The sequence below is a fragment of the Triturus cristatus genome, chromosome 3_2 (genome assembly GCF_964204655.1).
Source record: "Triturus cristatus chromosome 3_2, aTriCri1.1, whole genome shotgun sequence".
Taxonomy (NCBI): domain Eukaryota; kingdom Metazoa; phylum Chordata; class Amphibia; order Caudata; family Salamandridae; genus Triturus; species Triturus cristatus.
The window spans coordinates 921,862,774-921,880,248 of NC_140584.1; the positions used below are offsets into that span (position 1 = coordinate 921,862,774).

The 17,475-nt window shown below is 47.1% G+C and overlaps 1 protein-coding gene across 3 annotated transcripts in view; it reads right to left on the reverse strand.

Annotated features, from left to right (window-relative positions):
- Positions 1–17,475, reverse strand: part of TRIM37 (tripartite motif containing 37) — a 1,106,152-nt gene that overhangs the window by 1,049,082 nt on the left and 39,595 nt on the right. For all 3 annotated transcript variants that reach the window (XM_085649381.1, XM_085649379.1, XM_085649380.1), the window contains exon 2: positions 17,002–17,103. In XM_085649381.1, coding sequence (XP_085505507.1) covers positions 17,002–17,103 — 102 coding nt within the window. The remainder of the gene's footprint in view (positions 1–17,001; positions 17,104–17,475) is intronic.

Here is a 17,475-nt window from a genome sequence, read left to right on the forward strand (position 1 = left end):
AAAAGATATTTGGAAACATGCACACATATGGAAGTGTGAATATGGGCATGCTGTGTATGTATGTATTTGTATGTATTTATTTCTTGTTAAGCGCAGCTGTCACCCAAAGGGTATCCTGGCGCTGAGACCCTATCAAACCATCGGAAGAAGTATTTTACATTGCTCTTGGGAACAGATAGGTCTTAAGATCCCTTTTAAAGGAGAACAGATCTTGACTGCCCCTCAGCGCCAGAGGTAGGGAATTCCATAGTGTGGCAGCCGTATAGCTAAAAGCACGGCCACCTATCCTTGCTCTAGTGATCCTTGGAATCCGCACCAGGAACGCCGATGAAGATCTCAGAGGTCGGACAGCTTGATACCATGAAAACAGACCCTGAAGTGGAATTGGGCCGAGTCCATGCAACGCTCTAAATACAAGACATGACGCCTTAAAAGCGATCCTCTGCTGTATCGGCAGCCAATGTAGATCAGCTAAAGCTGCAGAAGAAGAAGCAGAGCGTGGTCGTGACAGGGCCAGTTTCGCAGCCATGTTCTGGATCCTCTGCAGCTTAAGGATCAATTTTTTAGGAGCTCCTAGAAGTAGTGCGTTGCAGTAGTCTAACCTACTGAGTATGATACTACGCACTACCTCTGCTCTGACACCTGGGGGGAGTATTGGCAAAATTTTGCGCAGGGCACGGAGCAGGCCCATGCAGGTCGCTGCGGTCTTATTTACTGAAACATCCAGCTGTAGGTCAGGTTCAAACACCACTCCTAAGTTACGAGCCGATTTAGCTGCTTCCACAGAACCCGGAATAGAAGGTGGCCAGAAGTCGTCAGGTAGCGCACGAGGAAGGCGATCAGGAGAGCAATGGAGGACCTCCGTTTTTGACCCATTGAACTGGAGTGAGTTAGCTCGCAGCCATTCGGCTGTGGCCGACATACAGTGATGAAAAGTGTCTTTCGAGACCGACTCACTACCCTCAAATGAAAAAATCAGTTGAGTGTCATCGGCATAATTGATGACTGATATGCCGAATGACTTAAGTTCTATAAGGGGTCGGAGATATAGATTAAACCGGATCGGGCTAATCGCCGACCCTTGAGGAACACCCTGGTTCACCTGTCGAGTGGCTGATCGAAATGGTGGTAAAGCCACAACTTGCTGTCTGTCACTGAGATAGGACGTTAACCAGCTTAGGGCTAGATTGGTTACTCCCACACTTTGGAGACGCTCCAAGAGAACCACATGGTCAACCGTGTCGAACGCGGCCGACATGTCGAGCAGCACTAGAAAAGCTGACCTGCCCCTGTCGACACGCGTTCGTAGATCATCTAACACGGTAACCAATGCGGTCTCAGTACCGTGGGCCGGTCTAAAGCCAAATTGAGCTGTATCCAGGCAAGAGTTTGTTTCCAGGAAGTTGGACAAGGCTCTTGTGACCCATCTCTCAAGGACCTTTATCACAAATGGTAAAAGCGAGATGGGTCTATAGTTGGCCGGGCACGATGGATCTAAAGATGCCTTTTTTAATAGTGGAGTTACTATTGCCACCTTCCAACTATCTGGGACTATCGCCGTCATCAGTGACTGACAGCAAATGGAGTGGAGTGGAGGAAACAACTCATCTTGAAATGCCTTCCAGATCTTATGAGGCATTGGATCAAGTGGTGAGCCCGAGGACACTCCATTGGCCAAAACACCAAATTCTTCTAGTGAAAGAATGGGAAAGCAAGGCAAATAAGAAGTATCTACCCTGTTGCTATCCCGTAAAGGTGCCGAATGACAGAGGGATTCCAGGGAGGGAGGTAGCGGAGACGGCAACTGTCCGGGCACTGAGAGTCCACTCAAAATGGTCCTAATTTTCTCCTCGAACGCAGCGGCCAGAGAATCACACAAATCTTGAGAAGTCGGAATAGCTGGAACTGTACAGGATGGATTAGATAAGTTGTTAACCAACTTAAATAGGGTTTGCGATTTATTAGTGGCCTTACCCAAGGTATCTTCTAAGAACTTTGCTTTAGCACTTCTTAGTTGAGTCTTATATATCTGCAGGGCCACTTTATACACTGCCCTGTCCGACTCCTTATATCCTCTCCTCCAAGTACGCTCAGCCTGTTTACAGCGGATCTTATGCTGTCTATCCCTCACCCTCCGCAGAGGGACCAGTTCATCTAGGGATGTCAAAATTTGCTGACAAAGGGCAGTATAACTCTTATCTACACTATCCTCCACCTGGAAGCCCCTAGGCAATAGAGTAGGGCGAATTGGCTCTCTAAGAAGACGAGCCCATTGGCGATTAAGTTTAAAGCCACTTGAATTAGTTGATTTTAACGAAACGGGCAAAACAATGGACATATTAATCAAGGAGTGATCTGTCCAGCCCTGCTCCAAGATCTCTTTCACTACAACCAAGTCCTTCTCGGCGAAGATCAGATCTAACGTGTGTCCCTTAGCATGCGTAGGTGATAAAACCAGCTGTGTGAGTTGAATATTACTACACGATTGGCAGAGCTCTCTGTAGGCCAGATCTTGAGGGCCGGAAGGCCAGAGGTTAAAGTCTCCCAATATTAAAAATTTTGCATGGGAGTTTGAAAGATCGTAGATCAAATCAACCAATGACTGAAGAGAAGTTATGGTCGAGGAGGGAGGTCTATAACATAACAGCCCTGCAATCAAGGTGCCGCCCTGGGCCATGATAGAAAAGCCCATGAGCTCAAACCCTGCCACTTCCTTTACTGCTAATTCCACAAGGGAGATCGAGTCTTTAAAAATATAACCTACTCCACCTCCCCTGCCAGAGGCTCGAGGAGTGTGTCTAATAAGATAGCCCGGTGGACAGGCCCAACCGAGTTCCGGCCCACAGTCCGCCGTAGTCCATGTTTCAGTCACGAATAGTATATCCAGGTGTAAGGATTCTACTAAAAGGGCCATCTGTGCATGATGTTTCACGAGGGAAGGAACATTCAGTAGGCCACAAGAGAGGTCCTTATAGGATGAGGGACATGGTCGATGTTGAACATCGTCCTCCGTACGGTACAGTGAGTTGTTACAATCCTCGTGGTTATCAACCAAGTGAGTGGCCATAGGCGCCCCTGGAGCGCCCGGGACGCGAACGGGCGCAAACTGGCTTACCTCTGGCGCGTCTACGGCGCGACCGCTGCGCGCCTGCTCACCCATACCTATTTATAATATTACGCCGCGCGGGCTTCCGGCTGCTAGAGCCTCTAGCCCCAACCAAGATGGCGCTACGAGTGTCCCAAGCTTCAGCACCCACCCAAGATGGCGGACGAAGCACCACGACCCCACTAACTAAATCCCGCAAAATGCGAGTGAGGGTACGATTTATAATGCAGGTAAGCCTAATCTAAAACCCCTGCTTACTGTCCCAACAAAACGCCAGATGAAATAGCAAATATAGCGAAGAGCAGCAGCAGCGCGATTCCATACAGCGCAGTTTAAAAAGTATGCCCAAAAGTATACCAATACTAAAAAGCTGTCCAGCAATACACGCGATGATGAAAGTCTATGGAGCGCTAATCGAGAGCAGTTTAAATAAGCTCTCCAATGCGCGGGCTTCCGGCTGCTAGAGCCTCTAGCCCCAACCAAGATGGCGCTACGAGTGTCCCAAGCTTCAGCAGCCACCCAAGATGGCGGACGAAGCACCACGACCCCACTAACTAAATCCCGCAAAATGCGAGTGAGGGTACGATTTATAATGCAGGTAAGCCTAATCTAAAACCCCTGCTTACTGTCCCAACAAAACGCCAGATGAAATAGCAAATATAGCGAAGAGCAGCAGCAGCGCGATTCCATACAGCGCAGTTTAAAAAGTGTGCCCAAAAGTATACCAATACTAAAAAGCTGTCCAGCAATACACGCAATGATGAAAGTCATACGTGCTAGTAAAAGCAGATGTATCTATAATGGTAGAAACCATGCCAGGCAGGGCATGCATTAACATGAGTAGCATGCCAATATCAACATCCATGAATGAATCACACAAGGAAAGGAGAAGCTGTGGTGAAAGAGCTTGTGAGAGGCATATGATGCATGCAAAAATACCATGTCGCATGTGTGAGGTGCTTGTGAAGCAGGGCATGCCCTTTCACCTTCAGTGATACTAAGTGGACTTTGGGTATTTGTTACCTTTTAGGATATCCCCTTGCCCACACATACTACCAAACATTTATTTTGGGAATTCCACTGCACAAAAGATAGTGAACCTCTAGCCTTCCATACTGAAAGATGGAACAAATATTTCCAGACTTCTTCAGTCAATCAGAGTATGGTGATTCAAGAACCCTTTTCACGGTCTGCCTTCTGTTTTTTCTTCTGTACCTTCGTTGCCAGTGTAATCTCGTTTTGCCCCCTGTGCCCCTTTTTCACTGTCTGCCTTCTGTTTTTTCTTCTGTACCTTCATTACCAGTGTAATTTCGTTTTGCCCCCTGTGCCCCCTTCTGCTTGATTTTGTTGTATTGTTCTTTTTCCATTTTTAGCCTGTATTGTGCCCCGCGTTTTTCCGCCCGTCTCCGCTCTCCCTTCCCGCCGCTGCATCCCCTGCAGCCCCGCCCCCCCGCACGCCCATTCGTCCTGCTCCCCCTCCCAGCTGCTCCTCCCTCCCACCTCCTCTTCTTATGGCGACCGCTGTGCGGCCGCGCCGAAGGCACGCCTAAGGCAAGCCCGTCTGCGCCTGGACCGCTCCCAGCGCCAGACCCCCTGGTGCCCGCGACCGCCACGACGACCGACACCACTACGATGCCAGCACCCTCCACACACTCAACACCGGACGATCACACACCTGCTTCCTGGCCGCCCCAAAGTGTACCCAAGGACCCTTCTACTGACGGAACTGCAGTTTTCACCAGCCTCTGAGCCGTCAAACCGCCCGCCGAGAAAGGAAGCAACCACCTCAGATGCATCCTACTCAACACCCGCTCCGCACGCAAACACGCCGTCGAACTCTGGGACCTGAGCGACACGTCCACTCCGTATGTCGCCTTCCTAACGGAGACCTGGATGAACGCTTCCTCGGTGCCTGACATCGCCATAGCCATCCCGAGCGGCTACAAGATCACCCGCAGGGACCGCACCAACGGAGTAAGAGGTGGAATCGCCATCGTCCACAAGAACACCCTCAGGGTCTCGACCAGCACCGATGACACCCTCAGCACCTCCGAACACCTGCACTTTCAGATCCACACGGACTCCAACACCACCCTTAGAGGAACGCTCATCTATAGACCCCCGGAACCCGGCCTCAGTTCAGTGACTCCATCGCCGACTTCGTCCGCACGCACGCCATGGTCTCCACAGACTACATCCTCCTTGGAGACCTGAACTTCCACCTCGAGAACACCAACGACACCAACTCCACCACCCTGATCGACAACCTCGGACTCAGACAGCTCGTCACAACGCCCACCCACTCCGCCAGCCACACGTTCGACCCCATCTTCTCCGCTAGCTCCCACGTCTCTTTCAGTCACACCACCGAACTCCACTGGACCGACCATCCTGCATCCACTTCACCTTCCGGAAACCCACCATACACCACCGCACTCAACAGATCCCCCGCCGCAGCTGGAGCAAAGTCACCGATGTCCGGCTTAACAACACCCTCGCCCGGAGCCCACCCACCGACTCTACCGAAACCGCCGCCCGTGACCTCAAGTGATGGATCGACGACTGCACCAACACTCTCGCCCCGATCATGAAACCCTCCAACAGACACACCGACAAGAAAGCCAGCTGGTTCACCGCAGACCTCCAGGCCTCCAAGCAAACCTGCCGGAAACTAGAGAAGAAAGGGCACCACGAACAGACACCGGACAGCCATGAGGACCACAAGAACGCCATCCGCAGACACCATCACCTCATCACAACCGCCAAAAGGGCCTCCTTCAAGAACCGCCTCGACAACAACGCACACAACAGCAAAGAGCTCTTCAACATCGTGAATGAACTCTCCAACCCCAGCTCCAACGCCAACGACATCCCACCATCACAAGACCTGTACGACTCACTTGCCACCTTCTTCCACCGCAAAATCGCAGACATCCACGACAGCTTCAACAACCTGACCGCCTTGACAGCCAACGACACCTCGGAACCCCCATCCACCATCCGCATCGACCCGATGCACACCTGGACCAATGTGAACGACGACGACACCATCAAAATCATGAACACCATCCACTCCAGCTCTCCGTCAGACCCGTGCCCGCACCACATTTTCAACAAAGCTGGCGCCACCATGGCATCCCATCTCCGCAAAGTCATCAACATCTCCTTCGAGACCGCGACCTTCCCAGAGAGCTGGAAGCACGCAGAGATCAACACCTTACTCAAGAAACCCAAGGCGGATCTGAGAGACCTCAAGAACTTCCAGCCCATCTCCTTGGTCCTGTTCCCGGCGAAGGTCATCGAGAAGATCGACAACTGACCCGCTACCTCGAGGAGAACAACATCCTGGACCCATCCCAGTCCGGGTTCCGCAACAACCACAGTACCGAAACTGCCCTCATCGACGCAACCAATGACATCAGGACCCTGCTGGACAACAGTGAAACCGTAGCCCTCATCCTCCTGGACCTCTCAGCCGCCTTCGACATGGTCTGCCACCGCACCCTACGCACACGCCTCCACAACGCAGGGACCCGAGACAAGGCTCTGGAATGGACCACCTCCTTCCTCTCCGGCAGAACCCAGAGCGTCCGCCTCCCCCATTCTGATCCAAAGCCTCCGAGATCATCTGCAGCGTACCCCGAGGATCATCCCTCAGCCCGACACTGTTCACCATCTACATGGCACCACTCGCCCACGTCGCCCGACTGCACGACCTCAAAATCATCTCCTACGCCGACAACACCCAGCGGATTCTCTCCCTCACCAAGGACCCCCTCACCGCCAAAGCCAATCTCCACGAAGGAATGAAGGCCGTCGCCGAGTGGATGAAGAAGAGCCGACTGAAGCTGAACTCGGACAAGACGGAGGTCCTCATCCTCAGCTCCACCCGTCAGCCTGGGATGACTCCTGGTAGCCAACCACACTGGGAGCAGCACCGACACCCACCGACTACGCACGCAACCTGGGGTTCATCCTCAACTCAACACTTTCCATGACCAAGCAGGTCAACGCTGTCTCGTCCTCCTGCTTCAACACCCTATGCATGCTCTGCAAGATCTACAGGTGGATCCCCACCGAAACAAGAAGAACGGTCACCCAGGGCCTCGTCATCAGCAGGCTGGACTATGGAAATGCCCTCTACGTGGAAGCCTCGGCCAAACTCCTGAAACGACTGCAACGCATACAGAACGCCTCTGCACGCCTCATCCTCAACATCCCTCGCCACAGCCACATCTCACCCCACGAGAGACCTGCACTGGCTCCCAGTCAACAAGAGGATCACCTTCAAGCTCCTCACCCACGCACACAAAGCACTCCACAGCACCGGACCGGCATACCTCAACAGACGACTCACCTTCTACACCCCGAACCGCCAGCTCTGCTCCGCCGACCTCGCCCTCGTACCCCGCATCCGTAGATCGACCACCGGCAGAAGATCGTTCTCCTACCTCGCCGCCAAGACCTGGAACACCCTCCCCATCCTCCTACGGCAGACCTAGGACCCACTGACCTTCAGGAGGCTACTCAAGACCTAGCAGTTCGAGCAGTAGCAGCACCTCCCGTCCCCCCCCCCCCCCCTCCCAGCGCCAAGAGACCCTCACGGGTGAGTAGTGCGCTTTACAAATGTGCTGATTGATTGATTGCCTAGATGTTTGTAATTATCTCCAGCAGTTCTTGCTGTAGTGGGAGTGAAAATTCCCATGTGATATGAATGGGAAATTAATATTTGTAGGACCACCTTTATGACTTTGGCCCTCTTGAACTATGTGCAGGAAATTTTAATGGACCATTCTTAGTTGTCAGATCATTTTTTGTCATCTAAAGCCCTCTGATATCTTTGGGTCGAGTTCACTCTATATAAAACTGCACAAAACAGTGTTGTACAGGTTCCTCAAAAAGGGCTAAATTTATTGGCAAAAAACACATCGTTTTTAGTGGACTAAAGAACGCATCTGTAAGTACAAAGCTGCTGATCACGTACTTTTATGCATATCTATGCATGTTTATTTTTACTGGTGGGAGTCTATGTGAATTTAGGATAGGCTTTCCTCTTTATTATTTTGCATGCTTCTGAAAATATGCATATAATATTGAATTACATCACAGTGTATGATTTGTATGACTGTATGAAAAGAGGAAATGCTATAAAAAAAAATTTGAAAGCAAATCATATATTAATTCTTCAGGCATGTATGTCACGTTTAATCAAAATCTTAACACATGAACTACCGGATTGTCAGTGTATTTATTAGATTTTTGTCAGTTGACTATGTAATGAAAGCAACATCTGCATATCTAAGTAGCCGTTTCTGGTTTACTGCTGAAATCCTGCCTCGTTAATTAAACTATTGGCCTTTATTTGGAATTCTAAAGTCTAGCTTTGAAAAAAATTGCACGTCTGCTCAAAGTTGTGGCATCCTGCCTGCTTCTTCCGTTCTCCAGCCTATCCTGTCATCACCCGCCCTTGTTCTAATCGTCACTAAGGGTAAATGAAAAGCAGCCAAAAAATTTAAATTTTAACTCTTTTCAGTGCGAAAGGTTTCTTTAGATACGCTAAAATGGGCCTCAGAGGGCCCACTCGGAGCCCTGCTCGCATAGAACGCACTTTCGACCCGGCAGAGCGCAGACTAGGGGCCACAAGCCTTTGGAGGGCCTCTGAACAAGCGAGGGTCCTATGCCGCACGCTTGCACACTCAGACACGGGTATCTGTAGCGCGCACTCTCAGACACCTGCATCTGTCTGCTCTGCAGTCACCTGTAGCACTGGAGGGGAGGTGACTGCCAGGCCTTTGTAGTGCTCACTCAGACACCTGCACTTTGGTGAGCATACCCAGACGTTAGCGTCACTAATCCATGAGACTCTGGAGTGTACACCAGGGCATGAGTGCTTTACACTGCACATTCCGATCCTGTGTCTCTGCAGTGCACAAGTGTGTGTTTGGAATGCACATTCCGACCCTGCTCTCGAGTGCACAGGTGTGTGTTTGGAATGCACATTCTGATACTGTGGCTCTGAAGTGCACAAGTGTGCGCTTCTGAAGTGCACATCCCAAACCCAGTGTCTGAAGAGTGCACAAGAGTAAGCTTTTACACTGCACATTCCGATCCTCGCGTTTCTGAAGGACAGACAGGTGCGCTTTTTAAGTGCACATTCTAACCTCTGTGTCTCTGAAGTGTACAAGAGTAGGTTTTTTAACTGCACATTTCGACTCCGTGAATCCGAGCAGACACTTGTGTTCTTCTGGAGCGCACTTTCCGACTCCCGTGCCTCTGGAGTGTAGCTTCAGGTTCCGTGTGTCTCCAGTGTTCCCGCTCAGAGACCTGTGCTACTGACCTGCCCACTAAGACCCCAGCTCCTTTAAAGTCCACACGCACGTGCCAGAGCGGCCATAACAAAAAACGTGAACAATGCGCATATAATAGTTGCTGCAACAAAATCTACAAAACTGGTATCTACTCTACAAGAGACCACTCCGAGTGCTGGCTCCACGTTCCACATTTGTGGCTGCTGCTATAAGTGGCATCTACTGACGCGAGTCGCACAGAACAAAAGAAAGGCGCGTGGTCGCCATTATGAAAGTTAAAGCTCTTCATGCCGTGCTGCCCCAAAATACAAGCATTTCTATTCAGCTAGAGATCTTTTGCTAGCGTGCAGTCACGGGGTGGGCTCCTCATTCTTTGAATAAGCTACTCACTTGCCAAACTCCAGGTGTGAAGGTCCTTATTACATTTGAGAGACAGGGAGGTACTTCCTAAGCTGCTGTCTCAAACTGCCTTGAGCTGCCCCTGCTTTTCGTGAGGCGATATTGCTAAATGGGAGCGGATCGGACTTCCCACTGGACGCTTTCTTCGTCAAAATACCGGCTGTTACATGTTTGGATTTCCAGTTGGTGCTCAGCCACAGGAGTGGTATCTACTCTACAAGAGACAGCTCCGAGTGCTGTCTCCACGTTCCACATTTGTGGCTGCTGCTAAAAATGGCATCTACAGACGCGAGTCGCACAGAACAAAGGAAAGGCGCGTGGTCGCCATTATGAAAGTTAAAGCGCTTCATAGCGTGCTGCCCAAAAAAACAAGCGCTGAAAGACAAGTGCGGCCACGCAAGTTAAAGCGACGCGCGCTCTGGACTTTTGGGTACGTTTTGCCGCCCCAGCAGTAAGACTGAAAGACAAGCGTGGCCGCGAAAGTTAAAGCAACGCGCACTCTTGTGGAGGTGGGGTGGAGCGGACGTGCCTTTAAAACCTGACCCAAAACAGATGATACCTGCGCGCCGATGCTGGCTCCCGAAAGCAAAACGCTCTGGGAGTAAACATTTCCCAAAAAGCTGGGACATCAACATGCCTTTGGCCAATTGCGTACTAAAGCCAGACGCAAAGGCCAATAGCGTGTGAGCACCACGCGCACAAGTTTCTACTGTAGTTGAAGTGATTCCAAGAGGTCGATTTCCTAGTGAAGCCCATGCGCTGCGCTAGGCTCGACCTAAACAAACATTGGCATAGCCAATAGGTCTCGCTTTTGGGACCTTATAAGTATTTAGTTATGTAGCACAATATCCTTGGTGCAACAACATCAACTGTTGCATGGCTAAACACTTATAAGGTCCCAAAGGCGAGACCTATTGGCTATGCCGATGCTTGTTATGTTAGAAGACAGTGTTTAAAGCATATCGGAGTCATATCTCTGGAACTACACTTCCGTTTGTCGTGGTTTCTTACGATAAATAGCACAGACTGGACGCTGACCTATACCAAAGGCAATAACCTAATTTACTTTTCATCTGAAATGAAACATCACACCACCTGATCCCCTGCTCAACCACAGCTACTACTGGAGAATTAAGGAAACTGAGGGAGCCTTCACTAACCTTTAGGAGCAGATAGAACAAGGACAGCAAGGTGTTCAATGAACTACAGGAAATGCCTGCCAAAAAGTGACAAAAATATCAGCAAGGAAGAAAGATAGAGTGACACCTCTATGGATGTCAGTGCAGGGGCTGAAAGTTTAGAAAGATGGGAAACAAATGGACGATAGAGAAAGGAGAAAAATAAAAATCATGTGAGGGAGAAGGGAGTGATGTGAACACGGAAGGAGCTGAGAGATATAACGAAAAGGAGTGAGATTATTATTTTTTTTATTAACAAGTCGTGCGTTTAAACTTTAATTACTTAAAATAGCAGGTGCAAAACATGAGAAGAAGAGAAATCGAGAGTGAGTGTCCTTCAACAGGATTTAACCACAGAGCTTGGTACCTCGTGACTGACACAGAGACAGACAGACAGACAGACAGACAGACAGACAGACAGACAGACAGAGACACACACACACACACACACACACACACACACAGTTAAATGTTAGCATAACTAAATGTCATCACCAAGATTTATATGGTAGCCTGCGAGTACCATATAAAAGAAACGCTATCACTCCACGTTGTTTGATAACATTTTCTCCATTACTTTGTCCGTTAGCAATGCCATTCTATGCAGCATAAAGGAACTGGACAAATGTATGAGTGAGCTGATTCTTGTTGCAGATTCAGCAGCTCACTGGGTGTCCAGTCTGTATCCCTCATGAGCTTGCTCTGTTGGCTGAGTGCCTACTGCACCAATCTGTGCGTGTGATCCGCGTCTCGTCTTCACAAATGTGAAGGTCTGTGAAGAAATTTGGGACTGTACAGGTTTAAAAATCTTGCAGAAGGCAGATTCTCTTTCGGAATGTTTTGCCGATAAAGGACGTGATGCGCTGTAAGATCAGATGACCTGCCCTAGGTCATTTAATTTAAGTCCAGTTTACAACAAAGATCTAGAACTGCGGACTCCAAATTCATCAATACAATATGTGCAGTCTATCAGTTTTCTTGTACTACTGCACAGGATTTAAATATCTTTCTTTAATAAAACTCAACGCTCCAAGACCATTTATGTAAAAGAAATGAGAACAAACTAGGTTTGTTTCCAAATGGCATTAGCAAATCTTACTATGGGTCATAGTCATGTTTCCAAAACTCTGAAAGACACATTCAGGATACACATGAAGATTCACAGATATGATATCATAGATTGCATGTGAATGCAGCCAAATGCATCGGAACACAACCGTGCAAATTTGCAGTTTGCCAGTGATGGAAATGAAATGTCACTTAACCAGTTTTCTCCACTGAATTGCATTCAGGTAGCCCCTTTAAAAGTAGAACCTGTGTGTTACACAGAGTGCGCTGCAGGGGGGCGCATTACCCTCAAGGATATTCAGTCTCAAAGGATATTCAGTCAAAAGGATTGCCTGTAAGCTTGGTATCATTATGTTGGCCGGCTGTAAAAACAAGTGTGAACAGTACACAAGCCCCCAAGACAACGAAGGTGGGTTCCTTGGGATAAAACCAACAGACACAGAGAACACAGTTTGCTGCTGTAAATGCGTGCTAAAGACCTTAAGGAGGAATCCACGGACAGCGAGCTAGCTGCCTGCCTGTCACATGCAGTCTGAGAGGGGTTAGTGTTAGAGTGCTGTAAAAGAATTGTTTTTAAAAAGCACGCTACGGCCTGCTGCAGTATAGAGAGGCGGAGGGAGAGGGGGGGGGGGGGGAATGGAGGCCAGCAGAGTGACACGATCGGGGGAGGGAATTGAAGCGCAAGCAAGCAAGGCGGAGAGAGGCACGCAAAGCTTAATGAGCCTTGACAGAAATCCACATTGCGGCACGCTCGCGTGAATGCAAGCTCGAGGTCAGCAAAAGCCTCTGGTAGCACTTTCAAAAAGCCACTCACTAAATTTCTCGCAGAGCAGCGCATGCGCTAGCTCAGCGAGACCTAAAAAGCATGGGAGTGTTGTTCCTGCCCACTTTGACCTCTTCAAAAGAGCAGGGTGATGGATTTCTGCATAGCACAAACTAAGGTCTGAGCCTGGACAAAGCTAAATAGAAGAGAGCAGTTTGTTTCACTAAGTGGGACTTTTTCTAGAATTTGAAGTGAAATGTGTGAGGCAGGAGCATGAAATATATAAAGGGCTATGGCACTAGACCAGAAGGCTGGACAGGATCAGAGAACCACTTCTCTGCTTTCAGTCCCATAAAATCCTTCACGATGCATGTTAGTTTAATATAAAGTACAAACTTATCAAACACATCTGTCTCCTAAAAATAAGGTGCCTTTGCCAACTGAACAATACAAGACGACAAAACTTTGACTCATAAAAGATAATTATCTGTGGAAAGAACGGATAATACAACATTGCGCTCACTCATTTGGGGTTGCATGCTAAACCTTGGATAGATCACATTACTGCTGCTTGTGACCGTACTGTACCTGGTACAATACAATGATTCTCCTTTGTCAGACACATTCTATCAGTTGGAATGACTTTGCTGCTTATCCCAACGTTTAAAGAGTGAGATGAGGTCTTAGATTTACATTCTTTTACCATTCATATCTAGTTTCTTGTGATTTGTCTGTGCTTAGTCCAGAGAAATAGGCTGCTATAGATCATAGTGCTCTTCATTTATCATTCTGATTACAGGGTCTTATCTGCTAGAATTTTGACAATCCTATGCAGGAATTCATAGTATCAACGCTACATGGCGAGTGCCTTGCAGCTTTCCCTTCAAATGAAAATATGGCCAACTCATTGTAGTGGGAATCGAAAATAACAAATCAGAAATCTTATTAGCGTATGCCAATGAGTCCTTCTGACTCGGCAGGGAACCTGTCACTGAGCGAGAATGTACACGCACATGAACGTTATGACTCCGTGGCCTTTTAAGTTCGAGCCTGCCAGACAGTGCAGCTGTCTGGTTTGCTAAAGACATCTTGAGGACAATCTGAAAGCTTCCCTGGGAATAGATTTTGCCTGTTGCTTACCATTGGCTTTGTACCGCACATTTTCTGTCTTTCTATTTGCTGACTTAGTTTGTTTTAGGATGTCCAGTGGGAGTTCGCCCATCTCATTGAGTAATGCCTTCTCACATCCCTTGTATCCGTCTGCCACACAGGCCTGTCTGTAAACAGGCCTGTAAATCTGGTTTCTTAATTTGTCACATTTGCTGTGCATTCAAAGACAGAGGTAAAATGTCAGGCTTTGTCTTCCGCAGGAGTTTGGTGTTCACTTTTCTTTCTCTGACTTTAAAGTGAGAGGATTTATTTGACAATCTTGCTGGATACTAGGGGTAGGTAGTAAGTATTTCACAATATGTCAGAATTACGGAAGCACAAATGTAGCACATATTTTGTTAATTCTGAAGTGTGTTGGAAACACATACTTTAATGTGATCAAAACAACCACACCATGAATACTGAACTCTACGTCCCTCCGCACTACTCTGCACCACTTCGCTCTTCACCACTCCACACAACTGAGTCACTACCTTCTTTGCCACTGCACTCTACGCCACTCCACTATGCCACGCCACTCCACTCTGCCACTCTACTCTCCTCTATGCCACTAACTTTTAGCCATGCTGACTAGCAGTCATACTGATGTACAAAATGACTAAAACACATTGCCAAAGCAAAAAACTCTTGAATAGGCGAGACCTTTCGGCTTTGCCAATGGTAGTTTCGTTTTGCAAACTTTTAACTTAACACATATGTGCAAAAGCGCATTGAAACAAATCAAGCTGCTGTTAGAAAAGAGCAGATGCCACTCCTTCCCAAAAATATTTGTTGTTTTTTTTAAAAACAATGAGGCAGGAGAGGCAAGGGAGCGAGACAGTGGGGTTATGGAAGGGGAACAACACAGGGCTCTGGGGAAGAGGGGTAGGCATTTCAAAAAATTAGAAACCCAACACATAAATAAATAAATCTGTACAATGAGGGAGCAACAGACGATGGAAGAGGAAGAAACACAGATTGGGGAAAGGGAAGAAGTATTTGAAGGGAAACAGCACACGAGGGCAAGCGCAAGTGAACACCCATGAAGTGCTGGAAAAGAAACAAGCTTTGACAAAGCCAATAGGTCTTGCCTTTGGGACCTACTGGCTTGGAAAATGGTTTCAGCCATGCTGTATAACATCCCCAATGCTGTGCAGCACGGCTAAAGAAAACATTTAATAAAAGAAAAGTGGGGAGGGAGCTTTGAAGCTATGATGTGGCAGTCAAGACATGCCAGGCATACACATGCCTACAAAATGACGTGTTTCTTATTTTTATTATTTTTATTTCCTACATTGGATCAATATATGCAACACAAAAAGTAGTGTGAAAGTGTTCTTTTTTTGCACTGATGTAGAGAAGCATGGAGGGTGCGGGTAGGGAAAGCAGCACAAAGGATGTGGATGTGCAACACAGTGAGCATGGATTGGGAGAAGCAATGTGGATGGGCAGAAGCAACACAGATGGCAGGGAGGAAGGGGAAGCATTGGGCGGCAGAACAACATGGAGCATATTGAGAGAAACATAAGAATACAAGGGGTGGAAGCACACTAGGGCAACTAACATGGAGGGAGGCGGGGAGAAGCACACTGCAACAGAGCAACACAGTGCAGGGGAGCAATTAGATTTATTTATTGTACAGTTAATTAAAACCTCACAATTTACAAAACAAAAGAGAACCCATTGAGACAATACAAGTTAAAAGATGAATGAGGAGAGTAAAAACCAATCACAATTTACATTATAACCTTTAAAATCCGATCTTCAACTATTTTACTTTAAATCTCGATGTTATTGTCTATTCAGCCCTTTTGTAATGGATAAAAATATAAACAAATGCCAATACTTCAGAGTTTCTGTTCAAGCCTCTTAACGTATATAAAACACGCGGATAAAGTGCTTGTGCAGGGGAGGAGAGAAATACATGATGGCGACAGCTGGAACATACATGCACTCCCACAGAGTGCTTAACCCAAAAGTAAAAAGTAGTGCTTAAAGAGCCAGCAGTGGGAGCATGAAGGCCAGCCAATCAAGGGAGATGATAAAGAGGTTATGTTCCATAAGACGAATAAGCACAATAAATCACAAGCTGGGACACTAATAAGAAGCAGGCAAATTACTGACAAGAAAGTCAACAAATGCTAAGCAGTGGGTAGGCTTCAAGTCCTGTACTTTCTCGGTAAGCCTGAAATAAGTCTTGCAAAAGACAGCGCAGGCACTGTTTAGTAGGGGAGAACTAAAAAGTAGTTCCCTGAATGCGAGCAAAGGAAGGATACAAGTAATCCAATCAAAAGGATGGTGAATAAATTATGCACCAGGGGATGGACAAATAGAAGAAACGGGAGGAAACCCATAGAATAAGACAAGCTAATAAGGGTGAAAAAAAAGCCAACGAATGGGAAGGAGAGGGGTGGTCCAAAGCATACTTTAAGTTTTTGGATTGGTCCACAAAACATCTTATACAAATACACATAAAGCAGTGTATGGGCAAGACCCAAAAAGAAATCTTCAGAATGAGAACATACAAAATACTTTTTTCAATATTCTAAATTATCAGAAATGCAATTGAAAAGGAATATAAAATTGACCAAATATTTATCTCAAGCAAAGACCACCAGCTTTTTTCAGCTACTTGATTTGCAGCAGGTAAATATAAGAAAATATAAACAAATCATGAAGCATCTTCCAATCAAGTCTTTGTATGCATAGGCAATGATATTCAACAATTTACGAAAAAGGACTGTTACATCGAAGGGTGGGAGGGGCTTAGTTAATGTTATCAATTTAATGTCGCTTGGACGTTCCAATTAACCACTTTTGTAGCAAGTAAAAAGAATATGAGAAAACTAATGTCAAATGAAACAAATTGACTTATGGTTATGTATTAAGCTGCTGCAGCGGAAATAAATCACTAAAATCGGTTTACAAAAAAAAAGGACTTATATCGTGACTACTTTAACTATTATAGAAGTGAAGCTAGAAACTACATTTTGGTTAAGTGGTTTTAAGGATATCATGAAGAAGACTTACACGAATGCAACTGAAACAGCAAAGCTTGGAGCAGTGTGGGCAGAGACGGGCATCACGCAGCTTTTCCATACAAATAAAGCATCGGAACACCTCTGCAATGCTCTAGAATGATAAGAGGTAACAATGTTAAAACTGTGTCTCAAAAAATACTTACATTTCAATCTGGTACATGTATATTACCAGCAAATCAGTTTCACCGCCAGTTGCAAAACCATAGGCTACCCAGGTCTATTCTTTGTTCTCAGCCTATGATTCTTATCCAATGTGTTCATATTATGTTTCTGAATGCATTATGCAACTGATTTTGTCCCTCTATCCCTGCTCGTGGCTCCAAGCATTTAAGATCCTTCCTGTAAAAAGTAACATTCTCATGGAACAAATAACCCCTATTTCAACCAATCTCCACAGCCAAGACTTATTTCATGATCTCTTGCCCTAGATGTGCATTTATTCCAAAAATGAATTTAAATGTTT